This window comes from Apium graveolens, chromosome 6 (genome assembly GCF_009905375.1).
Source record: "Apium graveolens cultivar Ventura chromosome 6, ASM990537v1, whole genome shotgun sequence".
Lineage (NCBI taxonomy): Eukaryota > Viridiplantae > Streptophyta > Magnoliopsida > Apiales > Apiaceae > Apium > Apium graveolens.
In genome coordinates this window covers 50,428,553-50,447,479 of record NC_133652.1, presented here as the reverse complement: position 1 = coordinate 50,447,479, position 18,927 = coordinate 50,428,553, and the positions used below count along the sequence as shown (strand labels likewise).

Here is an 18,927-nt window from a genome sequence, read left to right as displayed (position 1 = left end):
AAATCATTATAAATTCATATAACACTCCAAAAATTACCAGAAAAATACCACAATTATCTATATTTTATTCTGGACATATAAAAATTCAAATATTCAAATAATGTCACATATAACATTCAGATATCTATTCTACTTTTCAGATAATTCACCAAAAATTTACATAAAATCACATAAACAATTCCAAATAATAATAATAATATTTGAAAATATATGGGATATTACAAACATGGTACTCAAGTTAGGGAAACTACAACCGTTTCAAGGATCAGTAGGGAATAGGGTAAACAAGGAATGAAGCATCATTACAAGGGGTTCGTAAAGGTACTTATAAGGTTTATAACAGTTCATGGTATATCAAATAAGTAGAACAGGAAAAAGAGTTACCAAAGGGGTTGGATCAATAAGCTTATCAATAACAAGTTCACAAGATCAAAGACAGGGTATCTCAAATCAATAACAGGGGTTCATTACTTTAACAATTCAATACTCTACATGGCATGAACAATATCCTCTCTATTACCATTTACACAAGTAATTAAAGTTACTTGCCTGAATTCGCTTTCCTGAAGTTTGAACTACTGCCACCTAGTAAACCATTCCCTTTCCTAGCCTGAATGCCCTCACACTCCGAATCTACAATCAAAACCAAAACCTTAATTAGATTCTCAACTCTCGTTTCCAGAACGTTCACTCAATACGATAGCTCGACTATACTCTTGACTCGAACTATACGAGTATAGTTTATACACACATGCACATAGCACATAACACATTCTTTTCTCATAGCCTTTATATCTTTATATACTCAATAATCAACTTATACTCGCTTTAATCTCGACTGTTCTTCAAATCATAAAATTATAACTCATATGAGTTCGCGATTCATTCATTGCTAAATCATTACGACCATAACTATCACTTATAGCTTTTAAAATCAATCAACTTAATTCTCTTTTCTTTTATTCCTTAATTCAAACCACATATCACAATCAAACGGTCAAATCCATAGGTATTCACATATACACACCCAATTATTCTTTGATTACTATAAATCAAGTTTTAATTATAAGTTTATATGGCCTATTCGGCCTTCTTGCAAATACCAACCACAAAATCAATCAATTTCCACCTTAGCTCATATAAACATATAGCACAATCAAAAACCTTTAAAAAGAATCATTTCCCTTTCTTTAACATCAAAAATTCGAACCCTAACCATATATATACAATAAAATTTCTCAAGAATCATATCATGCAACTTTAGTTCTAGCATCATCCATCATTTAAACTAACATCCTTTTCTTTATTAAAAAAATTTGAACCCAAACATTCATATAGATCACATAATCTCTAAAAATTACACATGCATTCACTTAGCATTAAATCAATCCCTTTTATTCCTATACTTCATTTGGTTATATCCACAAAACACAATTCAAGGATCAATCATTGACATGCAAGCATCAGAATTGCATAAAAATTGAGATTACTCCAACACTCATCCCTTTTTTAACTTACTTTGAACTTGACATTTACATGCAAAGCTATATTTTAACATGCATCCAAATTTCCATGTCAATTCTTGCTAGTAACTAATTCAATTAGCACATAATTACATCATCACTCACCATCGGTTCACCGGAGTTCATCATCGGTGGCGGTGGCTTCACGGTGGTGCCCTCATTCGAGGGTGTCCAACCACAAAACCCCCGATTACTTCTAAAAATCACAGCAACAAACACATGCAAGACATAATCATCATAAATCCACATCATCTTGAATCTATGAAATAAGAACTCGGCAAAACCGAACCTACACACACACACATCTGCATGCAAGTACCAAAGCACACATGCAAGTGAATCAAAGCTTATATATGGAACAAGGATGAAGTTCTATGGAAGGATCCATAAAAATCAAGTGAAGAAGAGAGATGTACTGAGAGGAAAAGGAGAAAGAGAGACTTCGAGAGTGGGAGAGAGAGAGAGAGAGAGTGATCGAGAGAGAGTGAGAAAGAAAGAGAGAGAGGGATCCGCAGAAAAGAAAGAAGGAAGGGGGGGAAATGAGCTTATATATGATAGGGCAGGGGTAATTTAGTCATTTACTAATTTCCCTCTTGATTTGATTTACTCTCTCTTTTTACTCCAAAAAAATAGAAATTGAATATTAAATATATCCCTCTCACAAAGTTGAAATTTTTTACGAATGACAATTTTAAGACGTAGTTCTCAAAATTAGCTTTCCGACCATTACTCATAATAGACTTTTGAGCGTACGGTTGATTTTATATGATTTTTTACAAGTTTGTGCTAATAATAGCATTTTATCACCATAAAATTAATTTAAAATGCAACGATCACAAAATAAATCCATCTATCATTTTTAGAAAGTCTCTAGGACTATTTCGAAGATAACAAAACAAATCTCATGCCTTTACCTTACTCAGATAATTTTATAAAAATGTGCGAAGGTTAAATAAACCTTATTTAAATCAAATAATTCCCTTATATCCATAAAATATTAACAGATCACGTAATCACGCATACAGACAAGCAAGCACATATACTGACACATCACAACTCATGTCTGATCATAAAAATTTCCCTTTTTATCATTACTCCTCTTTTCGCGTATTGGGTCACGTTCTGCCTGACGGCCCGACGCTCAGCGTTTCAATTTCGCTTTACAATATCATTATCGACCGACACGTCACTAGAACGCAATACTTCACTTAAACATTCATTTCACATAATAACACATATTTCACATTTTAAATACTTTACTCCCTTTTTAGGACGGGTTTGTTCTACCCGACGGCCCGACAACACAACTTAACTCCTAAACTGACTCTTTAAATTGGAACGCGTCTACCTAAGCTCCCAGATACTAATATATAATAAATACAGTTAATCATCACTTAATCATATATTTTATAATCACTTCTCATAAATCATACTTTATTGACTTAATTACGTCACAAAATTCTCAGTCATCACAATCTACCCTCCTTAAAGGATTCTGTCCCCAGAATCTAGTCTAAGCAAATAGATGGGGATACTTTTCTTATATTTCACTCTCTAATTCCCAAGTTGATTCTTCCATTAATGGATTTCTCCACAATACTCTAACTAGAGGTTCAACTTTATTTCTAAGTGTCCTCTCTTTTCGATCTAAGATTCGAACTGGTTGTTCTACAAAAGACAAATCTGGTTGAATTTTCACTGGTTCCAATTTGATCACATGGCTCGCATCAGCATTATACTTATTTAGAAGAGATACATGAAATACATTGTGTAGGTGTTGCATTTGCGGAGGTAGCGCCAATTCATATGCCACTTTTCCAACTCGTTGTAATACTTCGAATGGTCCAATATACCTAGGACTCAACTTCCCTTTCTTTTCGAATCTGGTTAAACCTTTCCAAGGAGATATCTTTAACAAGACTTTGTCTCCAGGTTCGAATTGCACATCTGTTCGTTCTCGATTTGCATACTTCGTTTGTCGATCTTGAGCGGCAATTAATCTTTTCCGAATCATTTCCACCTTTTCTATCGTTTGTTGAACTAGCTCTGGGCCAATTAATTTGCGCTCACTAACTTCGTCCCAATACGTAGGGGATCTACTTTTTCTTCCATACAACGCTTCATAAGGCAGCATGCCAATACTCGCGTGATAACTGTTGTTGTAGGAAAACTCAATTAACGGCAAATGATCGTCCCAATTTCTTTTGAAATCTATTACACAAGTTCGCAACATATCCTCAATTGTCTATATTATTCTTTCACTTTGTCCGTTAGTCCGCGGATGGTATGCCGTACTCATTTTTAGCTTAGTTCCCAAATGATCATGAAATTGTCTCCAAAATCTCAAGTTAAACATGGGATCTCTATCAGACACGATAGATACAGGTACTCCGTGATGCATCACAATCTCATCCAGATATAATTTGACCATTTTTTCCAACGAAAACCTTTCATTTATAGGAAAGAAATGTGCTGATTTCGTCAATCGATCGATTACTACCCAAATCGCATCATGATTAGACTTGGTTTTAGGTAATCCTACCACGAAATCCATCGTGATATGTTCCCATTTCCATTCTAGTATGTCCAGTGGTTGAAGCAATCCACTTGGCCTTTGATGTTCCACTTTTACTCTTTGACACGTATAACACTTACTTAACAATTCCGCAATTTCCTTTTTCATGTTTGGCCACCAATAACTCTCTTTTAAATTCTGGTACATTTTCGTACTTCCAGGGTGAATTGAAAATCTCAAGTTATACGCTTCTTGCAAAATCTCGTGCTTTAGCTCCACAATATTAGGTATCCAAATACGTGAGTTAACACGATATATTCCTTTCTCATCCTTTTGGGCTTTAATTTCTTCTCCTGATAACTTATCATTTTCGCGATCCATCACTTTCTCTTGACAGCATCGAATCTTTTCCAAAATTTCAGGTTGAAATGACATCGCATATATTGCTTCACCTCCAAATTCTGGAGTCTGCACTTCTATTTCCATCCTTTCCAAATCCTTAATCAATTCTTTCGACGACGTCAACATATTCAATCTTTCTTTGCGACTTAGAGCGTCTGCTACCACATTTGCCTTTCCAGGATGATAGTTTATTGCACAATCATAATCTTTGATCAACTCTAACCATCTTCTTTGTCTCATATTTAATTCCTTTTGAGTAAATACATACTTTAAACTCTTATGATCTGTAAAAATCTCGCATCTTTCCCCGTATAAATAATGTCTCCAAATCTTAAGGGCAAACACAATTGCTGCCAATTCTAAATCATGCGTGGGATACTTTTGTTCTTGTGGCTTGAGTTGCCTTGACGCATATGCTATCACCATCCCATATTGCATTAACACGCATACAAGTCCTTTATACGAAGCATCACTGAATATTACAAATTCTCCTTTTTCATCAGGTAACACCAACACTGGGGCGGTTACCAACCTCTTCTTTAACTCTTGAAAGCTTTCCTCGCACTTTTCCGTCCACACAAACTTCTCGTTCTTCCTTTTCAATTTCGTTAATGGAACAGCAATTTTAGAGAAATCTTGCACAAACCTTCTGTAGTATCCGGCTAATCCCAGAAAACTTCTGACTTCCGTAGGAGTCTTGGGTCTTTCCCAATTCATCACAGCTTCTATCTTGGCTGGGTCTACTTTGATTCCCTCTTTATTAACTACATGACCCAGAAATTGTACTTCCTTTAGCTAAAATTCACATTTCGAAAACTTAGCGTACAGCCTTTCTTTCCTCAGAATTTCCAAGGAAATCCTCAAATGCCCCTTATGATCTTCTTCCGTCTTGGAATATATCAATATATCGTCAATAAACACAATAACGAACTTATCCAAATATTGCTTGAACACTCTGTTCATAACATCCATAAATGCGGTTGGCGCGTTCGTCAAACCAAACACCATTACCAAAAACTCGTAGTGCCCATATCTCGTTCGAAACACTGTCTTGGGTATGTCTTCTGCTTTAATCTTTAATTGATGATACCCAGATCTTAAATCAATCTTGGAAAAACACGAAGCTCCTTTTAACTGATCAAACAAGTCATCGATTCGTGGTAGAGGGTACTTATTCTTAATCGTCAACTTATTCAATTCACGATAATCAATGCACAACCTCAAACTTCCATCCTTCTTCTTTACAAACAATATTGGTGCACCCCACGGGGATACACTCGGTCGAATTACTCCTTTATCCAACAATTCTTGCAACTGTGCTGCCAATTCCTTCATCTCGACTGGCGCCATACGATAGGGAGCTTTCGATACTGATTCCGTTCCAGGAGCCAAATCAATCGTAAACTCGATCTCTCTATCTGGAGGTAGTCCAGGCAATTCATCAGGAAATACATCAGGAAAATCTCTTACTATTGGAATATCTTCAATCCTTACGGATTCTTTTTCCACGTCTTTAACATGAGCTAAATAAACTTCGCATCCTTGACGTAATAATCTTCTCGTCTCGATAGCCGTTAGAAATTTCTTCTCTTGTCTTTTCCCTTTGAATATCACTTCCTCACCATCCTTGGTTCTTAACTTCACCTTCTTACTTTTACACTCTATATGTGCCTCATGGTTTGACAACCAATCCATTACTAGTATAACCTCGAATTCTCCTAACTTTAAAGGAATTAGGTCAGCAGAAAAGTGCCAACCTTCTATAACCACATCACAATCAGGACAAACCTTATTAACAATAACTTTCTCTTGATTTGCTACCTCTATAATCAAATTAGGTTCCAGAGGGTACGCAACACAATTTAGCTTATTATGAATACTTTCAGAAATAAAATATCTAGTTGTTCCAGAATCCATCAATACTTTTACTTCTACTGAGTTTATAACGAGCATAACTGCCACCACGTCCACATCTTGCACAGCATCTTTCATTTTCATATTAAAGGTCCTAGCTCTGGGTTGAGCTGACGGTGCTGGGAGAGACGGCGGTCCAGCAATCCTAAGAACATTGGCCTTCTGAATAGGCTCCTTGCATTTTATGGCCATATGGCCCACCTTTCCACATTTGAAACAAGCCAAGTCAGGCTTCCTTGCTCCATTTGGGCACTATGAAGAGTAATGCCCTTTCTGGTTGCACTTGAAACAGGTTATGTCCAACTTATTATACCTTCTCGGGTGTCTCTTCCCACAAACCTTGCATTCTTGAATCTGAGGTCTGTTATCCTTTCCCGGTTGTCCTGCTTTCTGGAAATGGTTCTTCTGGGCTCCGTTACCGGGTTTAAACTTCTGAAACTTTTGGTGTTGACCTCCACCATTCCTTCCAAACTTTCCTTTAAACTTTGAACTTCCTTGCTCTTGCTCCGAGCTTTCAAACTTCCTTTTTCTTCTTTCATTTTCCCTCTTTGCAGCTTCATGCTCTCCTTCTACTATCATTGCCTTCTGTACTAAGGCGGCATAATTTTTGATCTCTAACAACACCACTTGACTTCTAATCCATGGCTTAAGTCCCTGCTGGAACCTCTTAGCCTTCTTTGCCTCTATATTTACATACTCAGGTACGAATCTAGACAGCTCCGAAAATTTCACTTCATACTCCGCTACCGACATATCTTCTTGTCTAAGGTCCAGAAATTTCATCTCCAACTGATCTTGCATATAACTTGGCAAATATTTCTCCAGAAACATTTCAGTGAACTTCTCCCATGATAAGTCCTTTCCTTCCAACAACGCCTTCGAAGATTCCCACCAGAAGCTCGCTTCATCTTTAAGGTAATAACTCGCATACTGGGCTTTCTTGTCATCCTTAACTTCTGCTAATTCAAATGCTTTTTCCATTTCTCTTAACCACGACTGTGCTTTAATCGGGTCTGGCAATCCTAAGAATTCTGGGGGATGAACAGATTGAAAGTGTTTGAAGTTTCCAACTTTACACTACAAGAATAATGTCAATAGACATCACAAATTAGACATCGGTTAACTTTGCCTCTGATGTTAAAAAAAATATTGACATCACCCCGTGTTTTTGTGATGTCTTTGTTCTTTGTAGACATCGGTTATAATTAAACCGATGTCTAAAATTCACCAAAAAAATAAAAATTTACGCCCACCTTTTCTTTCCCCCGTTAGTGAAAATTTCATTCAGTTTTTAGTTCTACATTCCCCCCAATCCCAAAATTCTCCCCCCTTAACCAAATTTTGGTTCCCCCCAAATCAATCTTTAGACACAACAAAATCAAACATCTCTCTCTCTTGAAACTCTCTCTCTCTCTCTCGATCGAACCTCTCTCCCCTCACAATCTCTCTGAACTCCGGCCATCATCTCACCGTCACAATCTCTCTCTCTCTCTCTCTCTCTCTCTCTCTCTCTCTCTCTCTCTCTCGAACTGGAACCTTTCTCTCTCTCTGAACCTCTCTCCGCTCTCAATCTCTCCGTTAAGCCTCTTTCAGTTAACCTATCTACTTCGGTAAGTGTTGTATCTACTTGAATCGAACTGGTCTTCTCTGCGAACACCAGTTTTAAATGTTGAGGATTTTAGAATTCAAAACCCTAATTTTGTAAATTGGGGTTTTTTCTAATTCGAAACCCTTATTTTTTTTTTATTAATTTAGTGTCTAAACTTGTTGCTTATACTTTTCTTCTTGTTGTATACAGGACCTAATCTGAGAAAAAGATTTAAAACTTTAGGTAATTTGGGTGTTTTTGGTTGTTCATTTATATTTTTGTTTGTTTTTTTAATTTTTGTAAATTGTGTAATCATGTCTACTGATTACATGATATTCAATTCTTTCTTGTGATAATGAGCATGTTGGTAGCTAATTCCAGTATATATATTTTTTTTTTAAAATAACTAATAGTTTACTAGTATTTTTTTATATCAGTGGTATATAGCTAATTATGTCAAGGGGAACTGTGTTGGATATCTAATTGTATGAATTTCCCTGTATGTTTTTGTTAACAAATTGTTGTCACTAATTTGTACATGTTCAGCATTTAATTATAGTTGCTTCTTGGTTTCAGGAAGGTCACAAGGTATGCTTGAACGTCTATGACTTGAGTCAAGGAATGGCAAGGCAGTTGTCAATGACTTTTTTGGCTAAACTTATAGAAGGCATTTGGTAAGTTCCTGATTGTTTCATTTGTCTTCTCTTTGCATGTTCTTTCCCTGTGTAAGCTAAGATTCTATTTTCATGAAAATTTAGCTTTTTATCTTTATGTTATGCATTTAGTTCTGGCATTTTATTAGGGGCCACGGGTTGTTGCAAAAGCTGAGCAAGTCTGCTCATCATGGTGGTTTCTGGGTTTACTTCTGGGTCTTGGGTTGGAATTTCTTCTTCTTGGTGATCTGGTGAGTTGGTCATTTCTTACAAACCTGATTGAGCAATTATTTATCAATACGATAGCATGGCATATATAACAACATTTTATTATGGAATCTCTTTTGCGGGTTTTAAGCTTTACCCAATTTTGCACATGCAATCCTATTACTACATAATTCTCATATCAGTGTTTTTCTCATGGCACCGGATAGGGTATTACGAAATTTTAAACACGGTTGTATGAAAACATGGTATTCAGAACAGTTTATGCAAATCTTTAGGGTGCACGATAGAAAGCAAGATATATAATGGATTTATCAAATAAAGGGTACATAAATAAAAGTCTGGTTATCACAAGTTCAAGAATAAGGTACAATAAAAGGGTTAAACAGAGGAAAAACTGGAAAATATCCCCCTATCTACCCCTAACTTCAAATAACTACTACTACAAAGTTCTGAAATATAATACAATAAATGAAAAAGGGATCCCGACATCTGACCAAGTATCCCAAAGCCTACCGGCGCTGAAAAACAATAACTACGGGCTCAACCAACAGTCCCGCCTAACAATTAATCATCCAGAATCTCTCTCAACACAACCAGCATCCAGCAAATGATCTTATGCACCCTCCGGGCCTCAGCATCAGCATCACTAGTGGATGGTCCCTCGTCTAGTCTCCTACGGGCAACTTGGTTAACCATCTTAATCCGGACTCGCCACTCATCATCCATAACTGAAGTGATCTACCTAGTCTCTCGAGCTAGCCTATCCACCAAAGCTCCCAACTCAAGAATACGGGAGTAAACAAAGTCTCGGTCCTGGGCTAACTTGCCACCAACACTGACAGGCACAATCTTAGGCATCTCGGACTCTGGCTCAAAGGTAGGGTCTCTAAATCTGGCCTCAAGGATGAAATCTGCATAGGGATCTCACTACTCTCAGAAGGATCCGCCTCTGGATCTGAACTAACATAAACAGGCTCCTCTGGAGAGGGTGGAATGGGGTCCACTAGGGTACCAGTCAAACTAATCTCTGAAGTGGAATCACTACCACTACTGGGATCCTGAGAGAAAACACAAAACAGCAACCAAGAAACAACGTTAGGGTTAAATAAAGCTTCCAGCTAACTCACACCCTAACTCTAGTTGCCACTTAGCTAATGCACACTTTTCTTTGACTATACCTAATAGTCTAACTCAACTCTATATGAGTCGAACTCTCTCGCGATAAATAAATATATACCCAAAATACCCTTTTTAATCCTAACTTGTCTCAGGGACTAAATCCTGTAGCTCTGATACCAACTTGTGACACCCTCAATCTCGAGGTTAGGAAATGAGGACCCACACACCTTTAATCTACTAATTAAATAATCATAAACCCCGATTAGCTACTAACAGGATTAAACAGGATAAAGTATGAGACAAGATTACAACTACCAACCATAATATATAACTTACAACCCCAAAATAAAATCAAATATACATAGTCGATCCCGGCTTGGAACCGACAGATAACCCATTGTATCTTTATAACTCTCTGGCTAAGCGCTTGCTCACTCAAAAACTTTACTACCTGCTCTGGCAACCAGAAGCCCTCAACACGATAGGGACCACCAGGTAGCTCTTACGAGCAGTGCACCTAAGCTTGGCCATCTTCTTGCTTAACTGTCATGGTTAGATTAAAACAAAATATATGAGTATAAAACTCAGCAAGTAACTAAGCAGCAGTTCTACGAAATAAAATCCATAATATACTTTATTGACCTTAGGGCATTCTAATTTATCAATTCTAGGTGGTAGATTTCTATTTTTAGGTTATGAAAAAAAAGAGGGTTATGAAGAAGAATTTTGGGCTTTCAAGGAACAAGGCTCAAGGTAGGGTGAAAGCCGACATTCATCACAAATCAATAACAGGATCACATATGATCTTTCGAATGGAAAGCGACAATCTTTTCATTATAAGAAATCAATTATATGATCAATAGGATTAAAAAAAATCAGGGTTCACGAGCTATAAGCTTCACAATATCACAATCAACTATTTTCAAAGCAATATAAACCACTTTCATTTTCAAAGAATCAATTACTGAGTAGGAAGTTTCAATTCCTTTTTAAAATCAATATAGAACCCTTGATTGGACCACTTTATCTTTCATTTCATAATAATAATACGGGTGATCAGCCCGTACCGACCTCCATCTGGTCTTTAAGGTGCCAATGGCATAATTTCAGCCTTAAACTAGACTACCTCCGCTAGCCTCTTACTATGACTGGACTAGTCCCACTAGCCTCTTACGTCCCAATCCAATCCATCAGGAATTCGTTTGGAAAACTTTGAGTTAGAAAAAGGTAGGTTTTCTAAATTGATTTTATCATTACGAAGAATATGAAATCATTCAGACTCTTTCAAGTCGAAACTCTTTCTTAAATTCAATTTCAAGAATTCAAAGTTCAGGGAATGAATCAGGAATAAGCAAGGTTCAATTCTAGGGATCTTGATCAATGGTAACATGGTACTCAAGTTAGGGAAACCACAACCGTTTCAAGGATCAATAGGGAATAGGGTAAACAAGGAATGAAGCATCATTACAAGGGATTCGTAAAGGTACTTATAAGGTTTATAATAGTTCATGGTATATCAAATAAGTAGACTAGGAAAAAGAGTTACCAAAGGGGTTGGATCAATAAGCTTATCAATAACAAGTTCACAAGATCAAAGACAGGGTATCTCAAATTAATAACAGGGGTTCATTACTTTAACAGTTCAATACTCTACATGGCATGAATAATATCCTCTCTATTAGCATTTACACAAGTAATTAGAGTTACTTGCCTGAATTCGCTTTCCTGAAGGTTGAACTACTGCCACCTAGTAAACCTTTCCCTTTCCTAGCCTGAATGCCCTCACGCTCCGAATCTACAATCAAAACCAAAACCTTAATTAGATTCTCAACTCTCGTTTCCAGAACGTCACTCAATACGATAGCTCGACTATACTCTTGACTCGAACTATACGAGTATAGTTTATAAACACATACACATAGCACATAACACATTCTTTTCTCATAGCCTTTATATCTTTATATACTCAATAATCAACTTATACTCGCTTTAATCTCGACTATTCTTCAAATCATACAATTATAACTCATACGAGTTCATGATTTATTCATAGCTAAATCTTTACGACCATAACTATCACTTATAGCTTTTAAAATCAATCAACTTAATTCTCTTTTCTTTTATTCCTTAATTCGAACCACATATCACAATCAAACGGTCAAATCCATAGGTATTCATATATACACACCCAATTATTCTTTGATTACTATAAATCAAGTTTTAATTCTAAGTTTATATGCCCTATTCGGCTTTCTTGCAAATACCAACCACAAAATCTTATGGTAAATCTTCCTTTACCATAAGATCCATTCGGATTTTTCAAAAGAAACACACAAATCGACTTTAATCCCTTAAGATTAATCAAGAACACCCGAAATTTCTAACAACCAAGACATGCATGCATCATTTAGAGTTCTTTACTACATCTCAACCCATTTATTCAAGAACCTTTACAATCAATCAATCAACAACTTATTTTCATCATAAAACCAACTTAACAAAGAAGAACCATTCAGGTTTTTTAAGAAATAACACATGCAACTTTCAAAAATAAGTTTTAGGTGTATTAGAGTTCAGTAATTATATCATCACTCACCACCGGTTCACCGGAGTTCATCACCGGTGGCGGTAGCTTAACGGTGGTGCCCTCATTCGAGGGTGTCCAACCACAAAACCCCCGATTACTTCTAAAAATCACAGCAACAAACACATGAAAGACATAATCATCACAAATTCACATCATCTTGATTTTATGAAATAAGAACTCGGCAAAATCGAACTTACACACACACACACACATCCACATGCAAGTACCAAACCACACATGCAAGTGAATCAAAGCTTATATATGGAACAAGGATGAAGTTCTATGGAAGGATCCATAAAAATCAAGTGAAGAAGAGAGATGTACCGAGAGGAAAAAGAGAAAGAGAGACTTCGAGAGTGAAAGAGAAAAAGAGAGAGAGAGAGAGAGAGAGAGAGAGAGAGAGAGAGAGAGAGAAAGAAAGAGAGAGAGGGAGCCGCGGAAAAGAAAGAAGGAAGGGGGGAAAGAGCTTATATATGATAGGGGCAGGGGTAATTTAGTCATTTACTAATTCCCCTCTTGATTTGATTTACTCTCTCTTTTTATTCCAAAAAAATAGAAATTGAATATTAAATATATCCCTCTCATAAAGTTGAAAATTTTTACGAATGACAATTTTAAGACGTAGGTCTCGAAATTAGCTTTCCGACCATTACTCATAATAGACTTTTGAGCGTACGGTTGATTTTATATGATTTTTACAAGTTTGTGCTAATAATAGCATTTTATCACATAAAAATCAATTTAAAATGCAACGATCACAAAATAAATCCGTCTATCATTTTTAAAAAGTCTCTAGGACTATTTCGAAGATAACAAAACAAATTTCATGCCTTTACCTTACTCTAGATAATTTTATAATAATGTGCGAAGGTTAAATAAACCTTATTTAAATCAAAAAATTCCCTTAAATCCATAAAATATTAACAGATCACGTAATCACGCATACAAACAAGCAAGCACATATACTGACACATCACAACTCATGTCTGATTATAAAAATTTCCCTTTTTATCATTACTCCTCTTTTCGCGTATCGGGTCACGTTCTGCCTGACGGCCCGATGCTCAGTGTTTCAATTACGCTTTACAATATCATTATCGACCGACACATCACTAGAACGGAATACTTCACTTAAACATTCATTTCACATATTTCACATTTTAAATACTTTACTCCTTTTTTAGGACGGGTTCCGTTCTACCTGACGGCCCGACAACACAGCTTAACTCCTAAGCTGACTCTTTAAATTATAACGCGTCTACCTACGCTCCCAGATACTAATATACAATAAAGACAGTTAATCATCACTTAATCACATATTTTATAATCACTTCTCATAAATCATACTTTATTGACTTAATTACGTCGCAAAATTCTCAGTCGTCACACCAGAGCCTGGCATCTGCTTATGCCTTGGCATCAAAGTTCATAAAAGAAAATGATTTTCTCAAGTCAATGAAAATGAACAGAAGAATACGTGATGATGACGAGTCTCCGAAACATCGCTCGTTATCCCGGAAAGATAATATATACAAACTGGATAGACAGGCCAATTATATTCAACAATCTCGGGGGACCCCACCCCGAGAGAGTTACGCTGAACCAAGAAAGAATGAAAGAAAGCCCAAGGCTAAGAGAGAACCCAAACCAAAACCAGAGTGGACACCCCTCAATCGACCCCGGGCCGACATCTTGCGCGAGGTTAAAGGTAAACCGTTCTATTATCCCCCAAAGCCTTTACTTGCGCCTCCTGAGAACAGAGCTCGGGACAAACATTGCGGATATCATGAAGATCATGGGCATACAACAGAAAATTGTTTCTCTCTCAAGATGTTCATAGAAGATCAGATCAAGAAAGGAAACATGAACCAGTATCTTCAAAGGAGGCTGAATGACCAAGACAGGGCCCCGGAAAGCGGCAAAAATGTGGTAAATGTTGTCTTCAGAGGCACGGCTTCTCTGCCCCGGAGCCCGGACCCGGATAATGATGTGATGATGATCCAGCCTTTTGAAGATGAGCCAATCCACTTCTCCTATTATGATTATGAAGGACTCAATCCGGACCACAACCTGGCCCTGGTGGTAACCCTGGATGTAATAAATAACGAGGTAAAGAGAATTGTAGTTGATAATGGTTCCTCTGCTAATATTGTATTCGAGCACACACTCAAAAGGATGGACCTCGGCCACCTCCGAATGGACCCCCGTCTCGAAGACCCCTTGTATGGATTTGGGAATACAATGATTCCCATCTGGGGTATCATTTATCTGCCCATTATCTTTGGGACTGCACCCTTGCAGGTCTCTCATATAATGAAGTTCTATGTGATAAGCGCAACCTCATTATACAACATGATCCTTGGAAGACCTACATTCACCAAACTCAGAGTAATTCCCTCTACAATTCACTTGAAGCTCAAATTCCCAACCCCGGGAGGTATTGGAGAGCTAAAAGGAGATAGAGAAATGGCAGGGAGATGTTATGGCCAAGCTTTGGTTATAGCAGAAACATAATCAGAGAACAGAAAGTGGATAATGACCCTACCCAAGGGGCAAAGCAGAAAAAAGCATCGTGAACACCTCAGTAAGAGGCCCAGACTAGACGTAAATATGATAGAGGATTCGGGGTATAGTATAACCAATGCAGATGCCCGGATTCAGAAGTTTATAGAAACCAAAGAAAAGACAAAAGTCGAACCTACCCAACAGACAACAGAAGTAGAGCTAGAACCCGGGAACCCCACCCGGAAGATTAAAGTCGGCAAGGGCCTGGAAACCACCTTCCAGAAAGAGCTTGCTAACCTATTGAAAGCATATGCTGATATATTCGCCTGGTCCCCGGAAGACATGCCGGGGATTGATGAATATATGGAGATGCACAGCTTGGACGTAGATCCGAGACAAAGGCCCATAAAGAAAAAGCGAAGAAACTTCACCCCGGAAAGACAACAAGCGATCGATCAAGAAGTTGAAAAGTTGTTGAAGGCAGATATCATCTGTGAAATTAAGTATCCAGATTGGCTTGCAAATATTGTGTTAGTCAAGAAACCCAAATGGAAAGTGGTGAATGTGTGTTGATTGCACAAGTCTCAACTCAGCATGCCCTAAAGACTCCTACCCCCTACCCAAAATTGACCAGTTGATAGATGCGACTTTGGGTCATGTTATGCTAAGTTTCATGGATGCTTTCTTTGGATACAACTAAGTCAAAAGAAATCTGGCAGATATCGAGAAGAATACATTCATTACACACCGGGCTGTGTACGCCTTTGTCATGATGCCATTCAGATTAATCAATGCCGGGGCAACATATCAAAAAATGATGAACACCATCTTCAAAAGCCAAATGGGAAGAAATATGGAGTCTTAGGTCGATGATATGATTTCCAAGTCAGTCACGATCCCAGATCACATCAAAGACCTCAAGGAATGTTTCGACAACTTGAGGAAGTACAACATGAAGCTGAACCCAGAAAAATGTGCTTTCGGAGTCTCCTCTGGGAAATTTCTCGGTTTTCTGGTTAGTGAACGGGGAATAGAAGCCAACCCGGAGAAGATCAAAGCTATTATGGAGATGGCGATTCCCCGAACTCAGAAAGACATTCAGAAACTGGCAGGATGTTTGGCATCCCTTCGCAGATTTATCCCAAAACTGGCAGAAAGGTGCTTGCCTTTCTTTGAGTTGTTAAAAGGAGCCCAGAATAAGAAGCTAGTCGATTGGACGCCGGAATGCCAGGATGCATTTGAGGAGGTCAAACAACACCCGCCTATTCATTCAAAAGCCATGCACGGGGAGCCTCTTTATCTCTACATTACAGCCAGGGAAAGAGCGGTCTCTTCTGCTCTCATACGGGAAGAAAATGGTTCACAGAGCCCGGTATACTATGTAAGTCAAGTCCTCAAGGACGCTGAAACCCGGTACCCAAACTTAGAATAATTTGCCTTAGCTCTTGTACACTCAAGCAGGAAGCTAAGGCAATATTTCCAAGGCCGGGAAATCAAGGTGATTACTAATCAACCACTTCGGAAAATTATTCACAAGCCAGATGCCTCCGGGAGGTTGGTCAATTGGGAAATCAAATTGAGCCAATTCAACATCAAATTTGTTCCAAGGAAGACCATAAAAGCCCAGGCGTTGGCCGAATTTGTCATGGAATGCACCTTCTCCGAAGTCCCAGAGGTACCAGCAATTCAATCTGGAGAAGAAAAGGAGACTAGCAGCGATATTTCATGGACATTGTATGTTGACGGCTCGGCGACAGCTAAAAGGTCCGGAGCCGGCTTGATCCTTTCCATCCCATATGGATTCACAATTCAGCAATCCATAACCTTCGCTTTTAGAGCAACCAACAACCAAGCTGAATATGAAGCACCCCTCTCTGGACTCAGGTTAGCCAAATCCCTTGGGGTAAAATGCTTAATCATCTATAGTGATTCCCAAATTGTGGTAAGGCAAACCAAAGGAGAATATATTGTGAAGGATCCCAAGCTGGCTCAATATCAGGCAATGGTGAGAGTTATCCTGGAAACCATCCCGGACTCAACCATTCTGCAGATAAACAGAGAAGAAAACTCCAAAGTAGATGAGCTATCCAAGCTCGTTCATAATACTTCAGATCTAAGCAGTTCAGTCTATTTCGAGGAGCTCGGGGCGCCCAGCAAGAACGGCCCAAAAACATGTGCATTAGCAGCCCGGATAACTGGATGACTCCTTACATAGCTTATCTGAAAGATGTAACCCTACCAGAGGACCAGAACAAGGCACGCTACCTCAAGTATAAGGCTGCCCGAATCTTTATGGAAGATAATCAGCTATACAGGTGAACCTTCTCTGCGCCAACTCTAAAATGTGTTGATCCGGGTGAGGCGGATTACTGTCTCCGAGAGGTGCATGAAGGAATCTGCGGGGATCACTTACGGCTAAAGCACTAGCCTACAAAGTCATCAGACAAGGCTACTATTGGCCCACTATCCACGCATATGCAATTACATATGTGAAGAAATGCAGCAAGTGCCAAAAGTTCAGCAATATGCAGAAGCAAAGTCCAAGCCTCCCGGGGTCAGTTCTATCCCCGGTCTCATTCGCTGTTTGGGGAATCGACATCATGGGTTCGTTCCCCCAAGCAAAAGGAAATTTGCATTATGTGTTGATGGTAATTGATTATATGACTAAGTGGGCAGAGGCCAAGGCCATGAGAACCATCAATCAGCAAGACTCCATCAAATTCATGGATTCAATTGTGATGAGATTCGGGATTCCAATGATTTTGATCTCGGATAACGGGCCGCAGTTTGTTGGCTCAGATTTCAAAGCACATCTGAAAGAGCTCGGGATAAAGCATAAGAAAGCATATGTAGCCCATCCACAGGGAAATGGACAAGTAGAGGTCACCAACAGGACCATACTCCGAGGTTTGGAAAAGAGGTTGGAAGAGTCTAACAAGAACTGGCCAGACGAGCTCCCAAAGGTCTTATGGTCCTACAGAACCACCTCCCGGACTGGAACCGATGAGACTCCATTCAAGCTCGCCTACGGCACTGAGGCCCGACTACAAGTAGAAACCGGATCCCCCTCCCACAGAGTGGTCAACTTTGATGAGGTCTCCAATATTGAAGGCCTCAGAACCAACTTAGAACTCTTGTATGAAGTAAGAGACCGGGTTGTGAAAAAATGGAGAGCTACAAGGAAAAGACAAAACTTTATTTAATAAAAAAGGCCAAGATAAGGGAATATACGGCGGGAGATCTAGTGCTCCGGGAAACCGAGGCCTCAGACCCAACAAACCAAGGAAAGTTGTAGCCGAACTAAGAAGGCCCCTACATAATCAAGGAAGTGCTCCGATCAGGAACTTACAAGTTGAACTACCTCAGCAGAACCGAGGTCCCAAACACCTGGCACGGAGCCCAGTTAAGAAAGTTCTATCGGTAAGAAAAAGGTGCACATTCTGGGAACATCTCTAAATTAATGTCGTGATATCTTGATGTAAACACTATTTTCATTCACCCCAGAATATAATTTTTACTTTCAATTTAAATGATGAACACCACTTTAAACGTCCCATGGCTTGAATCAATTTCATTATTTTATTTATTTACTGTCATCATATTACTTAGAAAAATTTCTATAAGTTAGAAATTTACCCCATCCCGGGGTCTGCAAAAACACAGCCCATATGTACTTAGAAAAATTTCTATAATTTAAAAATTTACCCCATCCCGGGGTCTGCAAAAACACAGCCCATGTGTGTTTAGAAAAATTTCTATAACTTAGAAATTTACCCCATCGCGGGGTCTGCAAAACAACAGCCCATGTGTGTTTAGAAAAATTTCTATAATTTAGAAATTTACTCGTCCCGGGGTCTGCAAAAACACAGCCCATGTTTGTTTAGAAAAATTTC

The 18,927-nt window shown here is 38.4% G+C and overlaps 1 protein-coding gene across 1 annotated transcript; it reads left to right on the top strand.

The window, feature by feature from the left end:
- Positions 1-13,990: 13,990 nt before the first annotated feature.
- LOC141665018 (uncharacterized) lies at positions 13,991-15,043 on the top strand. The gene has a single exon (XM_074470974.1). It carries the CDS (start codon positions 13,991-13,993, stop codon positions 15,041-15,043), a length of 1,053 nt encoding a protein of 350 aa, XP_074327075.1.
- The last annotated feature ends 3,884 nt before the right edge of the window (positions 15,044-18,927 follow it).

Coding starts and splice junctions, on each gene's coding strand:
- LOC141665018 (XM_074470974.1), top strand. CDS start 13,991: ATGAACAGAAGAATACGTGATGATGACGAGTCTCCGAAACATCGCTCG.